The following is a 16,250-nucleotide window of genomic DNA, read 5'->3' on the forward strand; positions in this document are numbered from 1 at the left end:
AATTTTCTCTGAAGAACCATGACTAATGTAAGTGTCATAGGAGAACAAATGGATGAAGTGAGATGAGACTACTAACACAAAGCAGCTGAAGAAATATGGCATGGAGAATGCTGGATGGGAAGGAAGAGAACATAGAAGATGAGACAGAGTACAGGAAGGAGATGGAGGACCAGATGTTATTAAAGAACAGATTTGGTGGGACTAACTAAATGAGAGAAACCAAAACACGTGATTGTCATCTGGCAAAGTAGGACTTCAGAGATGGAAAAGTTCTGGCCGATGACTCGTGGCTGACTAGCTTATTTGACGTCTGGATCAAATAAAGTTTAAGACTCTTCTCTACACAAAAATGTTTAGTCATTTTGGTATATTTGGGAGAAGGCTTATTTTCTTGATGCGTTCTGTAGTTTTAATGTAAACAATTAACAATTTAATAAAGAAGGTATTTTGATTTTTAAAATATTACTCAAATTCAATAAATGATTCATCTGTGTCTTAAATTTGCACTTAAAAAATTACCCCTTATAGTGTTCAGACTGTTTTATATTTTAAACGCAAATAGAAACTACAAATGTTCTCATGAATAACAAAACTCAATACTATGCTTCTGTCTGCAACCATTGTACTATTATTGTTTGTTTCAAATCTGCTTAAATGCAGAACTATGTAACATAAGGTTTAGAAATATGAACTGCAGGAAAAGCAAGCTTAAAGAATTACATAATGTTATAAACTTGTTCTGAAAATTAAATGCATGAACTTTCACTACAGGGAACATGGAATAGATGTACTTTTCTCTAAGTCCTGTATGATTAAAACCCCTGGACATTATGAATAAAACAAAAAAAAGTGGAGAGAAGAAGTGCGACCAGCTAAGGACTTTGAGACCTGAGAAAAAACAACATGGTGAGTTTCTTGGGTTTTTCTTTTTGTCTCATTCCATATTTGGAGCTGAGGAAGCTGACAATCTGGAAACACCCCTGGGCTCAGTCAGGAAGCCCTGCAGCGCAGCTCTCTCTCGAGCTCACCCACTCTCCTATCTTGAGTGGGTACTTCTCACTTTAATAAACTTCCCCACTCGGGGCGCCTGGGTGGGTGGCTCAGTGGGTTATGCATCTGCCTTCAGCTCAGGTCATGATCACAAGGTCCTGGGAAATAAATAAATAAATATTTGAGAGAGACAGAGTGAGAGAACACAAGCAGGGGGAGTGGCAGCAGAGGGAGAAAGGAGAAGCAAGCTCCCTGCTAAGCAGGGGGCCTGATGCAGGACTCGATCCCAGGACCCTGGGATCATGACCTGAGCTGAAGGCAGACGCTTAATGGACTGAGCCACCCAGGCACCCAATAAATAAAAATCTTAAAACCAAACCAAAACAAACAAACCAAAAAAAGGACTTCCCAGCTTGTGTTACTCAAAACAAACAAACAAACTAAAACAAAAACGAAACCCTCAAAGCAGATCTCATCCTTGAACCAGTCACTATGTACACGGAATTGTGCTAATTATCAAGACTTAGCCACAAGCCTCCACCTTCACCAGTAACTGTATCTGGATCCAGCTGTCATCATTGTTGCATATTTGAATCCAGGACAACTGGGGGGAAAAAACGAGAGAGAAACACAACGCTTCAGTGTTTGGGAACCACCCAAGGAGGCCTGATTTAATTGCCTGAGATGGACCAGGTATCAATGCTCTTTTAAGCCCCAAGATTGTTCCAATGGGCTCCCAAGGTTGAGAATCCTGGTCAAGAGGGACTCAGTCCACTGATCAGCCTGGACTCCATCACTAGAGCCAACATTAGAACCTCCCCTAAACCACGTATCCTAAAAGTGGAAGAAGAGTTGTGCCGCAAAGCAAATATGAGGTGTAATTACTAAAAAAAGCAGGGATGGATCCTCGCTGGCAAAACAGACATCTTCTACTACTCAGGCCACAGACCTTACCTTCACGCTTACTGCCAATCACTCCGTTGCAAACCTTGCCAAATTCTCAACACCCTAAAGGGAACATCATGGTTCTTCCAGGTGAAAAGGTCTAAATATTACAGAGCGTATTACTTTTAAAAGACCTTTCAAAAAAGCCTGCTTTCTCCAGTCAAAGGACCAGAAAAGGGTCTTGTTTAGCAAGACAGAAATATTTAGAGGATACAAACTGAGGGCTTCAGAGGGGAGGGGGTGGGGGAATGGGATAGGCCGGTGATGGGTAGTAAGGAGGGCACGTATTGCATGGTGCACTGGGTGTTATACGCAAGTAATGAATCATTGAACTTTACATCAGAAACTGGGGATGTACTGTATGGTGATTAACATAATATAACAAAAAATCATTTTAAAAAAAAGGAAATTATTTAGAGGATAAGCGTTGTATTCCAGCCAAACACCACAGAAAAAAATGTGACCCCACGCACACCGACACAATCAAACGCCAAGTGGGGAGCCTAGATTTTGCTTTGCAAACACAAAGAGGCAACTTTAGTGTCTCTATTGATGTCAGAGAAAGACAAATAGAGAATGGGAATTTTAATTCCGGCCTTCTGGCAATGAGCTTTACTCTGTTCTTTAGGTGTGAGTGGAGACTCTGGGGGGAGCCTGGACTTCCACCACCACTGGGAGCAATGAATTGCCTTTCCCTTTCCCCACGGGAGTGCTCTCATAGAGACCTGGTACAGGCCAGGACTTTCACTGTTGCCCCATAGTAACAAGGCCACCTCCACAGTGTCAGAGGAGGCCATGTGGGGAGCCAGACGGTCAGCTCCCACCCAGCAGTAATGAGGTGCACTGTCTTCCCTGGGTGTCAAGATGGCTGAATGGTGAACCTGAATTTTTACTTCCACCTGGCGATAATGAGGGGGCACTTTCTCTTCCCCTGACATAGTGAGGTCAGAAACATCCATCTAATATGACAGGTTTCAATAAGCTACACAGTCTCTCAACATAATACTCAAAATATCCTGGCTGCAACTAAAAATCACTCATCATGGAAGGAACAGGGAAAATTTCAACTTGAATGAGAAAATGCGTCAACAAGCACCCATAAACATGTTCAAAAGAAATTTGAAAACAAAAAGTGGGTGCCTGGGTGGTTCAGTCGGATGAGCGTCTGCCTTCAGCTGGGGTTGTGATCCTGGGGTCCTGGGATCGAGTTCCACATGGGGGGGGGGGTCCCTGCTCAGCAGGGAGTCTGTTTCTCCCTCTATCCCTCCCCCCTGCTCGTGATCTCTCTCTCTCTCTCTAATAAATAAATAAAATCTTCTTTTTTTAAAAGAAAGACTCAACAAAGAAATATAAGGAGGAGCTAAATGGAAGTTTTAGGACTGAAAATAAAAAACAAAATAAAAAACTCAGTGGATGAGCACAGCAGCAGAATGGATGGGTCGGAGGAGAGAATCAATGACCGAGAAGATAAAACTCTAGAAACTGCCCATTTGAGCAACAAAAGAAAAACAGACTGAAAAAAGTGATCAAAGCCTCAGAGACCTGTAGGACTAGGCCAAAGGTCCAATATTTGAATTCTTAGAATTGCAGGAAGAGAGAAAAGACAGAGTGGGGCTGAAAAAGTCTCAAGGAAGTAATGGCTGAAAACTTACAAATTTCTTAAGAGACATAAACCTACAGATTCAAGAAGCTAAAGCACAGTAATCAGAAAACAAGGAAATTCATGCCAAAGACATCACAGTAAAATCTAGAAAGAAAGAAAGAAGAAAGAAAGAAAGAAAGAAAGAAGAAAGAAAGAAAGAAAGAAAGAAGAAAGAAAGAAAGAAAGAAAGAAGAAAGAAAGAAAGAAAGAAAGAAGAAAGAAAGAAAGAAAGAAAGAAGAAAGAAAGAGAAGAAAGAGAAGAAAGAGAGAAAGAAGTTTTGAAAGCAGCTAGAGAAAAATGACACCTGACCCAAGGGAAAAGCAATTCCAAGGACAGTGGATTTCTCAACAGAAACCAAGGAAGCCAGAAGGAAGTCATGCAATACTTTTCAATTGCTGAAAGAGAAGGGCTGTCAATACAGAGCAGAAGAAAAAAAAAATGATAAAAGAGGGAATCTTGGAACATCAGGAAGGAAGAACAAACACAGTAAACAAAAATATGGATAAATACATTAGGCTTTCTTTTACTTCTTGAGTTTCCTAAATTACATTTATGGATTAAGCAAAAATTATAACACTAATGATGTTCTAAGTGTATGTAGAAGAAAGATTAAAGAAAATTATACTATGAATAAGGGAGAATAAATGGGTGTAAAAAGAAGACAGTGCTTTTAGACTTCATTCAAATTGGTGAAATGACATCACTAGTAGACTATGTCATGTATATATAATGTAGTATCTAGAGCAACCATTAAGAAAAGCTATACAGGAAGATACATCTAAAACACTATAGATAAATTGAAATTGAACTCTAGAAAATGTCAAATAACTCAAGAAATTCAAAGGACAGAACACAGGAAAACAAAAGACAACGAGAACAAAAAAATAAATAAATAAAATGACAGATTAAGCCATAAAATATCAATGAAATTAAATGCAAATTATATAAATACATCAATTAAGATACAGAGATTGATCTGCATATACCAATGAAAAGACAGTTAAAATAAAAAGTGGATTAAAAAACATAACCCAGGGGCGCCTGGGTGGCTCAGTCGTTAAGCGTCTGCCTTGGGCTCAGGGTGTGATCCTGGCGTTCTGGGATCAAGCCCCGCATCCAGCTCCTCCGCTTGGAGCCTGCTTCCTCTCCCACTCCTCCTACTTGTGTTCCCTCTCTCTCTGGCTGTCTCTCTCTCCGTCAAATAAATAAATAAAAACTTCAAAAAAACAAAAAACAAAACATAACCCAATTATAACTGTCTATTGGAAACTCATTTTATTTATTTTTATTTTTTTAAGATTTTATTTATTTATTTGACAGAGAGAGAGACAGTGAGAGAGGGAACACAAGCAGGGGGAGTGGGAGAGGGAGAAGCAGTCTTCCTGTGGAGCAGGGAGCCCGATGCGGGCCTTGAGCCGAAGGCAGACGCTTAACGGCTGAGCCACCCAGGCGCCCCAAGGAAACTCATTTTAATTGACACAGGCATGTTGAAAGTAAAAGGATGGAAAAAGATATATCATATGAACATTAATCAAAGGAAAGGAGTAATGGCTATATTAATATCAGGTAAAGTAGATAGACTTCTGAACAAAGAAAATTACCAGGAACAGAGATGAACCTTCCATACTGATAAAAAGGATGAATTGCCAAGAAGACATAGCAATCCTAAATGTGTGTGCACCCACCAAGAGAGCTGAAAAATAAGGAGAACAAAAACTGACAGGACTAAAGGGAGAAATAGACGAATCTAGAATTATTGTTAGAGACTTTAATACTCCTCTCTCCACAAGTGACAGAACAACTAGAAAATCAGCAAGGATATAGAAAAACTGAACACCACCACAAACCAGCAGGACCTAACAGCCAGCTGTACCCATCGACACCCCACCCAGTGACAGCAGAACACACATTGGTTTCAGGTGTCCATGAAATACATGCCAAGTAAGAGCACGTCTTGAGCCAGAAAGCAAACTTCAACAAGCATAATGTAGAAGAATTAAAATCATAAAGAGTGTGTTCTCTGATCACAAGAGAATAAAACTATAAATAAGTAACAGAAAGATAACAGGAAAATCTGCGAATACTTAACAACTAAACAACACACTTCTTAATCTAAGGGTCACAAAGAATGTCTCAAAGGAAATCACATGTATATTGGCCTGAGTGGAAATGAAAATACAACGTATCCAAATTTGTGGGACATAGCCAAAGCAGTGCTGAGAGGGAAATTTATAGCACTAAACGCGAATATTAGAAAAGAATGAAAGTCTCAAATCAATCATCTAAGGGGTCGGCTCAAAAGCCCAGAAAAAGAAAACAACAATCAATCCCAAACAAGTGTAAGGAAGGAAATAATAAAGGCGGAACTCAATGAAATAGAAAAATGGAAAATCGGTAGAGAAAATCAATAAAACAAAGAGCTGGTTCTTTAAAAAGATCAGTGAAACTGACAAACTTCTAGCAAAACAAGGAAAACATGGAGAAGATGTAGCAGGATAACTAGAAGTGGGGCATCCTATGTGACCGGGTGGTGGGGAATATCTGCCCTTCTCCAGCTGGTCCTGAGTTGGACGGACCTCCAAAACAGTACGCTGAGTGAGAGGAGGCAGTGTGATTCCGTTTATATGAAATGAACAGAATAGGAACCCACAGAGACAGAAAGCTGGCTACCAGGGGCTGGGGGAGGGGAGAGGGGTGAGTAACCGCTTAGTGGGTATGTGGTTTCCTTTCGGGGTGATGACGAGGTTTGGAAACTAGGCAGAGGTGCTGGTTACACAACACTGTGAATGTACTAGATGCCACTTAATGGTTCATCTTAAAAGAGTGAATTGTATGGCGTGTGAATTAATCTCAGTAAAGCTGTTATTTAAATTTAAATTGATAAAAAACTAAAGGCCAAATTTAACTTCCGATACATATGTGTATGTATGTATACGTGTATACGTGTGTACACATACATATATACGTGTGCGTGTATATGTATAGATTCAACATACAGATGAGGTTTTGCATATTTCATTGCTTCTATCTGGGGAGTCAATTTAGAAAACGCCTCGATGGAGAAAATCTCCCCAGCTTCAAGACAGGACATGTGGTTGGAGCCCCAGCTGCAGAGTTTAGGTATTGGTGACAGGAGCCGGTTGGGCACTGTGCCTCACTGCACAGAAGTAGGTGGCCGAGTCGCTGGGCTGCGAAGCTGCAATGTACAGAACACTCTGTCTTGTCGATGTATCCAAGGAGACTTTAATTCTTCCACTTGTTTGTTCTCTCTGATTTGACTGAATTAGCAGCAGGAATGTGAGACCTTGCCCAGGGTCCTGCCTAAACCACTGAAGGGAATAAAGAGCGCCATCCATGTAACTGCAGTTGACAACCACGCTGTCCCGCTCGCGGACATTCAGAGCTTCAGGACTCTGCTTCACCTCCTGTTGACTGCTCACCCCTGTCCAGAAAGAGAACACGACAGACGGACTGGTTAGTGGCTATCTCTTTGGAAATTACTTTTGATTTTGCTTTTCAATCTACACAAAACATCACACTGGTACAACTCCCTATCTTTCTTTCTCTTCCCCGAGGAGAAATGCCCTGGGGTCCGTCTGTTCTTTGCCCATTTCCAAATCCCTTTCACTCACGGTCTAGTTGTAACCAAAGGATGAGCAAGCCCAGGGATTTGTCCATTCTTTCTGCCACTTAGAGTCACTGAGAACTTGTTCTTGTGTCTGAAATACTGACAAGGGCTCACAAGATAAAGAATCTGCTTTGCTACCGCATGTGTTCAAACATCTACCGGAAACAGCGTCAGCCCAGCCAATCAGAGAAAGGTCCCACGCTCACACGCAGCACTCAGGCGCGCAGGCACTCTCCCCCACCCCCACCCCCGCCCCCCACATACTGATTTGCAAAGAGTAGGAGGTAGAAATGGAAACACTGCCATCTGAGGACCCACGCCAGCATTGCCAGAGAAATACTTCTCTCTCCTCCTGAATGACAACAAAGTTTTAAATACCGTGTAGACTGCAACATATCCATGCATAGAGAAAAATGTAGAGTACAAATGCTTATATCAGAAAAGAAACCTGAGTTTTTACTATCCAGCTGCTTTCTTCAGATTCCTAGAACTGCTCCCTCCTCTTGTCACTCAGCCCGAAAGTGCTGGCTTTCCTCAGCTCGCACCTTCTTGAAAAGTCCCTTTATATCATTTCTCAGCCATCAGGTAAGAGGTAAGAGAACAGACACACCAGCTGAGTCACTGCCCCTTGCTTGGCGGCTGTCATGCTGGCAAACTCCAGGCCTCTATTCAGCCGGCGAGATGGTAGCTTCTGGGCTGACACCCCTCCCTGGTTTAGTGATGTCCCTGGAGCCAGGGTAAACACGTGACAGAGGCATCCACTTTCAACCTAGGGGGTCTCTTGAGAGCATTTATGAATTTTAAACTCCAAGAGGGTGAGTCTGAAGGCGGAAAATAAGAACCTTAAGGACAGCATCCTCCCAGAATCCTTTTCTTACTGCGTTTTCACAACCCAAGAGAAAGAATATACCTTTTCAGTAACCTGATGGTCTGGGGGAGCTCAGAGGATTTTTCTTTACGTTCAGGAAACCACCAAGTACGACACATGAGAGGACCGAGAAAGCCCATCTAAACGACAAGAACAAGCAAATGAGACTCAGATGCAGAAAGCGACTGCTCAAAGTGACTGGAGAGGTGAAGGTCAGAGCCAAGTTCTCTGGTTCTCTGGTCTCCTAAAATACCTCCAGGGGTCATGCATCTCTAGGAGGGCATTTAGAGACTCCACGTGTTGGTATAAAGAAAACCAGGAACCTGGGGTTGCACCCCCTTTTATAGTCCACAAACCCTGCTCAAAACCCGCCTTCCCCATTCTCTGCGTGTGTGTTTCACGGTCACGCACAGTTGACCTACAGAGGAGGACAGAAAGGAGGGAGAGAGGAAAGGCTCTGTAGGAAAGAAGGAGAGAGTGACCTTGAAAACTTGTTCCTGTTATCTTCCCAAATTTAAGAAAACTGAAATAGATTGAGTAAAATAATTTCCTTCCCACCCTCCCCCCAAAATTCTACTTTCCTCTATCACTACAAAAAATTGACAAAAATAGATTATTTATTTATGCTTAAAAACAGCATAGCCACTTCCCGTCTTCCTCTTCATCCTATTTTGAGTGGAAAGAAAACCTTTCATAATGGGTTGGGACAAGGCCAGGAATCACTGAATGTTGGAAGCTGTGCACAGATTGCTCTGCTTATAATGAAGAGAACAAAATATATCATTTGTCACAGTTCTGCGAAACCTCAATATTGAATGCTAGCCAAACAGCCCCTCCCCCAACTGATCAGGGATGCTATTGACAATAGAGCATCCATCCCCCTCTTGTGACTAGACACACGAAGGCCTTCTTTCCCTCCCCGGGCGAGTCCACAAACCTGCTTTAGGAAAGCTGCTTTATAGACATGGAGGAGAATCGCTGAGATGTGTTTATGGTGTTAAAGAAAGGATGTCAATTTTGGTCATTCGTGGTTTCAGAATGATCACCACGTGGGACAGGACAACTTTTGCAATATTAAGAGCTTTTGCTTGTTTTTCATTGTTAAAAAAACCACATGATCTTTCTTTCCTTTAGGCAGTGGAGTAATTGTCAGCTCATCACTTCGAGGGTAGAATGTACAGCTGGAAAAAGAAAATACAGCTGATATTCCTGCCATTTTATTTCAAAAGTTTCAGCCCTATAGGCAAATGAAAGGATCTGACATCACCTACAGATTTAGGGGACCATACGATGATATAATGCAAGTTTACCTACCAAGACGAAATCAACGTTTTCTAGGTGGAGCAAAGTGGGGAGGAAAGAGTATCAAAAACAAACAAAGAGGCTTAAAGTATTGATGGTGCTTTGGAGGGACGCTGGACCTTATTCCCTTAAAGACATCATGGAAACAAAACGGCAAAATCTCTGGGCCATTTTCAGTTATTAAACAAATCTCAGTGCCGCCCTGTTTGTATCTTCCATTGATTGCCATCTCTCCTTGGCTCTCTGAACTTGAGTCTTGACCCGTGGCTGGTGGATGCTTAAGGCTTCTTGGTCCCTAGTGAGGTCAGCTTGGCTGCTCTGTTCACCTCCTTCTCCTTTTTCCTAGATGGTCTCTGTGGGGTGGGCTTCCCCAAGAGAGAGCCCCAGGGGACCCGGAGGGACCTCCTCAAGGCTGACTTCTCCCCTCCCAGCTGGTCCCTTCCCAGAGGTCCCCACTCCGGGATGTTCTGCTCAGCTTCTGGCTCTCTCTTCTCTCCTGCCTGGAACACTGGTGGGACCTCAGGCCCTGCTGGCTTCAGAGGAGCCACTTGCCCAGAGAACCCTCGCTCTTCCTCACCATGCCTAATGGAGAAATCCAGGCAGCCAGTTGCCACCCCTCCCCACTCCACCATCTTTCTCCAATTTCCTCGTCTTCTGTTTAAGCAGGTGTAAAAAGAGATCACAGTCTGCTTCAGAAGCAGATATCCAAAGACAGAATGCCATGCAATTTTCCTTTTTATTCAGGTCACTTTACCTTTAAAAGTCATTTGCGGGGAGGATATTGACTTCTCAGGTGGCTTTTTGGGAAAGGGGAACACTTTTCTCTTCTCTTGGCTCCTCCAACTCCACACATCAGCTAAGGGGGTGAAGGTTGGAGGTTGGGGGATGTAGAGCTTGTTTGCTCACTTTTTCATAAATCCTAGAGGGAGTGTCTGGCTGTGAGCCTTTCTTAATGGAAAATGGTGGATGCTTAAGGCTTCTTGGTCCCTAGTTTTGGGCCCTAGTTGCCAAATTTGTGACAATGGGAAATGCCCTCCAGTAATCCTATTCATCTAACTGGAAAGAGAATATTTAATTCTATGGGCGATTCTTTATTTTATTTTTTTAGGTTTTATTTATTTTAGAGAGAGAGAGTGCAAGTAGGGGGAGGGGCAGAGGGAGAGGGGGAGGGAGAGAATCTCAAGCAGACTCTGTGCTGTATGGAGCTCCATGTGGGGCTTTATTTCACCATGCTGAGATCACGACTTGAGCCTAAACCAAGAGTCTGAGGTTTAACCAACTGTGCCAGCCAGGCATCCCTAGATGATTCTAAATAAAACTTTCTAATTCTTAAAAAAAACAACATGAAAATATGTACACATACAGTCCCATAACTACATGTTACATAATATATAACTATATCTCATAATTATATATTCTATAATATATATCCCATAATTATATATTATATAAATATATAGCTCTATAAATATGATATGGATTATAAATATACAAATAAATATATGTTATATATTCCAACAATATTAGGAATATTAAGAATGTTCCATTAATATTAGGTAAGTTTGGGGGACAAGATTAAGTAAGAGACTTCATAGTAACCAAAATTCACCATAAATATTGGAAAAGGAAAGCCTGGCTATGAGGATGTGGCAGAAGATTAAACATGGTCATAAATGGTTATGAGTCATCTTGTGGTCTCCACTGGAAATTATTAGGAGAACTCTAAAGGCAGAGAGTAGAGAACTATGGTGCTATATTCTGCAGCAAGCAGATCTGTACCAGTGTTGTAACCAGCTTTCTTCAATACGAAGTTAAGATGTTGGGGCGCCTGGGTAGTGCAGTCGTTAGGCATCTGCCTTCGGCTCGGGGCGTGATCCCGGCGTTCTGGGATCAAGTCCCACATCGGGCTCCTCTGCTGGGAGCCTGCTTCTTCCTCTCCCACTCCCCCTGCTTGTGTTCCCTCTCTCGCTGGCTGTCTCTCTCTCTGTCAAATAAATAAATAAAAAATCTTAAAAAAAAAAAAAGATGTTGTAAAGAATCCAGAGAGAGTAAAAAGATTAATTAAAATAAGCTAAATACAATACACTTAAATTTTGGAAGAGAGGAGAAAATATTAAGGGATAATTGACTTATGGCCTTTAACATATAGGAAGATTTTAATTTTAGAATTTAATTTTTATTTTAATTTTTAATTAAAAATAAAGAATGTGGCTGGGTGGCTCAGTCGGTTAAGCGTCTGACTCTTGATTTCAGCTTAGGTCATGATCTCAAGGTTGTGAGATCAAGCCAGGAGTTAGGCTGTGTGCTCGGTGTGGAGTCTGCTGGAGATTCTCTCTCACCCTCTCCCTCTGCCCCCCCAATACATAATTAAATCTTAAAACAAATAAAGAACAAATAAACTTTTATCCGTGTTGGTGAGTGGAATAAGTTGTTCTGGCCTTTTTTCTGGTTAAATCTATAACCCAAAACCTTGTCTATCTTTTACTCCTCTCTGCTGCTTTTCAAACCATGGATAAATTTCTTTTTGTTGTTGAAAAAAAAATTACTACCTTATTATCATTAAAAAGGAAGTTTTCTACTAAGTAAAACAGGATATGGCTTAACCAGAAATAAGGTGTGTGTTGCATTCAGGCATGCCACGGTGGGGCTTGAGGGTCCCTCAGCACCTCCCATCTGCGTTAACCCCCAACACTGGCAGGTCTGGGTCACTCACCCTCCTGAAAGGCAGCAGCCTCCCAACGGCCCTGGTTTTCAAAGTAAGATTTCCAGTCACTTGAGCCCAAATCATCAGTAACTCCCTAAAAAGTGGCCCCCGATCTCATGCCAGACCTATTGACTCAGGACCTATTGATCAGAATTGGATCTGCGCTTTTGAAATAACGTCTTCATGTGATTCCTAAACATCCAGAAGATTTGAGAAGTGTTGTCCAGCTGGTTCGCTCATGAGTTCTTATTTTTTGATCTCCTGTCACGGTGCCCACACCATTTTACTTTATCTCAGCTATTCCTTCATCTTTCAACCCACTTAAGCCTCAGTTTCCTTATCTGAGGATGTATTAACATTACTTCACTGTTTTTTGGATTCTGAAATGAATAAGTGGAGTGCTGGGCAATGCACTTGGTATATGCTAAGGGGTCAATAAATGATAATAAAGGCAATAATGGTCACAATGGGGACGGCAAAATGAGGGTGGGTCAAAACAAGAATCCCAAGATTATTTACTGATCTCTTGACCTGAGAACGTTGGGTAAACTGTAAAGCTATAAACCCAATGGGCTAAAACGGAACAAAACCAGGTGATGTGGATAAAAGAATACTTCTGTCTCTCTCCCCAAATCAGGAAGCTTCCACTTATGTTTCCTTATTTCTAGGCCTTCCCCCACCCCCTCCCCACAAGGAAGGGATGGGACAGATGATTCTGTTGTTCAGAGTCCATTTATGAGGAGGAGATTAGTCATTGGTCTAACTTAAAAGGCAGGTCTCCAGACACTCATTCTGTTTATATCTTTTGCATTTTTCAATCTTTGCCAACCTGTAATAATAAGCAGATCTCAGTGTTTCCAGGAAGCTGGCCCTGCCACAAAGGCTGGCTAATAAGGCAAGGAAAATAGATAATAAAGACTGCAAATAAAGAAATAAAACTTCCTTCATTTGCAGGTAGCATGATTATGGAGATAGAAAATCCAAACAAATTCACAAACAATTAGAATTAACCACGACATTTGTCAAGTTCAGTGACTATAAGGTCAATGTATAAAAACCAGCTCTATGTCTGTACACCAGCAACAATTGGAAAATAACATCTAAAAAATTGCACGGGGGGCGCGTGGGTGGCACAGCGGTTAAGCGTCTGCCTTTGGCTCGGGCGTGACCCAGCGTTCTGGAATCAAGCCCCACATCAGGCTCCTCCGCTATGAGCCTGCTTCTTCCTCTCCCACTCCCCCTGCTTGTGTTCCCTCTCTTGCTGGCTGTCTCTATCTCTGTTGAATAAATAAATAAAATCTTAAAAAAAAATTGCACGGGATCTCTATACATGGTTGTAAATCGACATAGGAAGTGCAAGATCACTAAATTAAAAATTAAAACAATTGCTTAGAGAAATGGAAGGTGACCTAAATAAATTGATCGTCTATATTTATGACATGAAATTCAAAATGGCTAAGATATTGATTCTCCCCCAAACGATCTCATAGATGTAATGAAAAATCAATCAAAATTGCAACAGAAATTTTGTGGACATTGAAAAGGATTTAGAATTTAGGAATCGGTTCTAAAGTTTGTGTGGAATTGCAAAGGACCTACGGTAGATAAAATAATATGGAGAAGAACAAAGATGAAGGAAAAACACAGTGAGTTTCAAATCTTACTATAAAACTACATTAATAAACACATTAGCATACAGGTGGAATGATGGTAGTGCAGGAATAGACCTGCATATGTATGGTCACTTGATATGCGACAAAAATGCTTCTGCAATTCTAGGAAAGAAAGGATGATCTTTTCACTTAATGGTTATGAAGCAGTTGGAACCTTGACACCTATTGCATATTATCACAAATATTGGCATGAGGTGGAATAGGGTCCTAAATGAAAAACAAAAACAAAAACGTCCATGCCTTGAAGCAGGCAAAGATTTTTCAACAGGACACACAAAAAAATATTAATCAATACAGGAAAAAATGATTAGCTGGACTTTATTAAAACTAGGAACTTCTCTACATCGAAGGACATCATTATGAAATTGAACAGCCAAGCAATGGATTAGGAGATAATTCACAGTACAAAATTTTAACAGGAGCCCATAGCCAGAATATATAAAGAATGCATGCATGTGGGTAATAAACATATAAATGGGCAAAAGGACTTGAACAGATACTGGACACAAGAGAATTTCCAGAGGGCTAATGAGCATATGAAAAGGTGTTCGGCATCATTATTCCTCAGGAAAAACAAATTAAAACCATAATTTTATGGGATACCACTATACATTACCAGAATGGCTTAAATTAAAAACAAAACAAAAACTCATACCACTTTTTGGTGAGAATATGGAGTAACTGGAACTTTCATACGTTGCTCATAAGATTTTGAGTTGGTTCAATCCTTTAGAAAAATGTTTACCAACAGCCACTAAAGCTAAATATATGCCTACTCTATGACCCAATAAATCCATTCCAGGACTGGAGTATGTGGAGGAGTGGGGCCCAAAAAGGGTGCTATTTGATTTTGTAAATATATGAAGTATGATCTTGGTAAAAAAAAAAAAGAACACTTATTTTTAAAAGAAGGAAGAGAGACCGCTGAGAATTTCCAGACAAGATGAGGACTGGATAGGGCGCCTGGTGGCTCAGTCATTAAGCCTGCCTTCACCAGGTCCATGATCCCAGGGTCCTGGGATCGAGCCCTGCGTTGGCTCTCTGCTCAGCAGGAAGCCTCTTCTCCCCCTTTCCCTCTGCTTGATGTTCCTCTTTCCTGTGTCTCTCTCTGTCAAATAAAAATAAAATCTTAAAAAAAAAAAGATGAGGACTGGATAAAGTAACCATCCATGGTTTTATCAACACCACAGCCAGGGGAGTGAAGGCAAAGATTCTGTTGGGTGACGCTAACAGAGAGCAGACTCCGTGGAGGTAAAGAATGGGTCGTTGAGGAAATGGACACAGTGCGTACAGATAATTCTTTTCTTGGTGCTTAAGGAGAGGGAATGTAGAAATATGGCTGGTGGAGATGTGGGCTTCAAGAAGACTAATTAAAATGGGAAAGACCACTTATTAGAGATGAGACCAGATTACTATAGAGAATGGAAAACACTTTAAAAAATTTTTCTGGGAAGAGTGTGTATTCCTGGGCAGTCTCTTTTCAAGTGACCCCAAACAAGAACCCAAGGCTGCTCATAGCACAGCTATGCCTTCTGTATCCATGGGATGGAAGCTCTGGGCTGTTAGGAAGAGAACAGACTGATGCAGGAACACAAAGGGGACTGTCCAGGAGACCAGGACAGAATGAGCAGAAATCTGTGCCATCTAGCTGTGTCACAAGATTTTATTCTCCATAAGGCCATTTGGAAAGAGGCTCTGAATGCTAAGTAAGTACTTCTTCATTCGAGGCGGAGAAACAGCAGAGGTGCCCTTACTCCAGCGCAGCTGCAGGGTTGGGGACAGGCTGGGGCGTCTGGGAGCACTGTGTCTCCACAGCGCAAAGTAAGTGGCTGAGTCTTCAGGTTTAGAGGCTTCGATGTGCAGAGAACTTCCTTCTTTAATAGTGTGGCTGTTAGTCTTCTTTCTGCTTCTCAGCACCAACTGAATACAGGAGGAAGAGCAATTCGGGCCTTGCCCAGGATCCTGCCTATACCACTGTAGCCCGTTAAAGGAGCTGACCGTGTAAGTGCAGTTGAGGCTGACACGTGTCCCTCCTGAAGTCTCAGGGTCTGAGGACTCTGCTCCACGCGGTCTTCTCCACTCAACCCTGTTGAGGAAGACAAAATCGGAAATTTTACAGCAGTTTTGAAAAATTCGACAAGAACACCCAGGGTGAGCTGACACGAACCCCTATCTCTTTCTCCCCAGCTTTGGATAAATGTGTCCTTTATTTGGTGGTTCTCCTCCCTTAACCTCCAACTTACAGCCAAGCTGGAGCCACAGAACTATGCAATGCACATTCCAGCATGTTCTCCATCCTGACGTCTGAGTCTTGGTACAATTTGTAACGATTCCAAATCTTCTCTGAGGCTCTGTCCCTGGTCTTGGCTCTTGTTCTCTGATGCAGGAGAGAGCCTTTCTGTTAGGGGCCAATCAAAAGTAATTTTCATGCTTTTGATGTTTATAGAATTCAAGGAAGAGAGGAATGGCATCACTGCCACCTCCTGGTCAACAGCAC

The 16,250-nt window shown here is 41.8% G+C and overlaps 1 pseudogene and 1 gene segment (V, D, J or C); both read right to left on the bottom strand.

Annotated features, from left to right (window-relative positions):
- Positions 1 to 6,694: 6,694 nt before the first annotated feature.
- Positions 6,695 to 7,305, bottom strand: LOC121100920. The segment is given in 2 exon segments: positions 6,695 to 7,020; positions 7,211 to 7,305. Coding segments are annotated over 2 exon segments (372 nt in total).
- An 8,101-nt stretch (positions 7,306 to 15,406) lies between these two features.
- Positions 15,407 to 16,049, bottom strand: LOC121099737 (annotated as a pseudogene).
- Between the last annotated feature and the right edge of the window lie 201 nt (positions 16,050 to 16,250).

The sequence above is a fragment of the Ursus maritimus genome, unplaced genomic scaffold, assembly GCF_017311325.1.
Source record: "Ursus maritimus isolate PB19 unplaced genomic scaffold, ASM1731132v1 scaffold_50, whole genome shotgun sequence".
Lineage (NCBI taxonomy): Eukaryota > Metazoa > Chordata > Mammalia > Carnivora > Ursidae > Ursus > Ursus maritimus.